General features: G+C 36.9%; 1 protein-coding gene across 1 annotated transcript in view; it reads left to right on the top strand.

The window, feature by feature from the left end:
• Positions 1–753, top strand: part of LOC111083873 — a 2,298-nt gene extending 1,545 nt beyond the window's left edge. The window contains exon 2 of the mRNA XM_022380590.1: positions 17–753. Within this exon, the coding sequence (XP_022236298.1) occupies positions 17–753 (737 nt within the window). The remainder of the gene's footprint in view (positions 1–16) is intronic.
• Positions 754–1,748: the final 995 nt, after the last annotated feature.

The raw sequence follows: 1,748 nt of genomic DNA, 5'->3' as shown, positions 1-1,748 counted from the left end.
CTAGTTATTGTTCCAGGGGATTATAGTATAGTGTCTAGCATGTTCCTAGTGGATGTTCCAGGGGATTATGGTATAGTGTCAAGCATGTTCCTAGTGGATGTTCCAGGGGATTATAGTATAGTGTCTAGCATGTTCCTAGTGGATGTTCCAGGGGATTATGGTATAGTGTCAAGCATGTTCCTAGTGGATGTTCCAGGGGATTATAGTATAGTGACAAGCATGTTCCTAGTGGATGTTCCAGGGGATTATGGTATAGTGTCAAGCATGTTCCTAGTGGATGTTCCAGGGGATTATAGTATAGTGTCAAGCATGTTCCTAGTGAATGTTCCAGGGTATTATGGTATAGTGTCTAGCATGTTCCTAGTGGATGTTCCAGGGGATTATAGTATAGTGTCTAGCATGTTCCTAGTAGATGTTCCAGGGGATTATAGTATAGTGTCTAGCATGTTCCCAGTGGGTGTTCCAGGGGATTGTAGTATAGTGTCTAGAATGTTCCTAGTGGATGTTCCAGGGGATTATAGTATAGTGTCAAGCATGTTCCTAGTGGATGTTCCAGGGGATTATGGTATAGTGTCAAGCATGTTCCTAATGGATGTTCCAGGGGATTATAGTATAGTGTCAAGCATAACCCCAGTGGATGTTCCAGGGGATTATAGTATAGTGTTAAACATGTTCCTAGTGGATGTTCCAGGGTGTTATTTTTTATTGTGTCAAGCATACGCCTTGTGGATGTTCCAAGTTATTATAGTATAGTGTCAAGCATGTTTCTAGAGGATGTTCCAGGGGATTATGGAATAGTATTAAGCATACTTCTAGTGGATGTTCCAGAGGATTATGGAATAGTGTCAAGCATTCTCCTTGTGGATTATTTAAGGGATTATATTCTTCTAGTGGACGATCAAGTGGATTATGGATTATTTAAGGGATTATATTCTTCTAGTGGATGATCCAGTGCATTATGGATTATTTAAGGGATTATATTCTTCTAGTGGATGATCGAGTGGATTATGGATTATTTAAGGGATTATATTCTTCTAGTTGATGATCGAATGGATTATGGATTATTTAAGGGATTATATTCTTCTAGTGGATGATCCAGTGCATTATGGATTATTTAAGGGATTATATTCTTCTAGTGGATTATACGGTATAAATTGCTTTACTTTGTGAATGTTCTAGGAATTTATACAGTATTGTTACAAACACTCTATTCATAAGGGATCCTTACCTAATTACACATATTGTTAGAACTGTGACACAAGGAATGCAATTCATGTGATTTTCATGTTTAAATAGTTATATTGTTACAAACACTCCCCCCACAAGGAACCCTTACCTAATTACACATATCGTTAGAACTGTTTCTTGTTTAAATAGTTATATTGTTACAAATACTCCCCCTACAAGGGACCTTTACCTAATTACACATATCGTTAGAACTGTGACACAAGGAATGGAATTCATGTGATTTTCTTGTTTAAATAGTTGTATTGTTACAAATGCTCCCCCTACAAGGGATCCTTACCTAATTACACATATCGTTAGAACTGTTTCTTGTTTAAATAGTGATATTGTTACAAATACTCCCCCTCAAGGGACCCTTACCCAATTACACATATTGTTAGAACTGTTTCTTGTTTAAATAGTTATATTGTTACAAACACTCTCTCCACAAGGGACCCTTACCTAATTACACATATTGTTACAATTGTGACACAAGGAATGGAATTCAAATGATTTTCTTGCTT

This window comes from Limulus polyphemus, unplaced genomic scaffold (genome assembly GCF_000517525.1).
Source record: "Limulus polyphemus unplaced genomic scaffold, Limulus_polyphemus-2.1.2 Scaffold11767, whole genome shotgun sequence".
Classification (NCBI taxonomy): domain Eukaryota; kingdom Metazoa; phylum Arthropoda; class Merostomata; order Xiphosura; family Limulidae; genus Limulus; species Limulus polyphemus.
The sequence above is the reverse complement of the archived record's forward strand: the minus strand, read 5'-3'. Positions and strand labels throughout refer to the sequence as shown.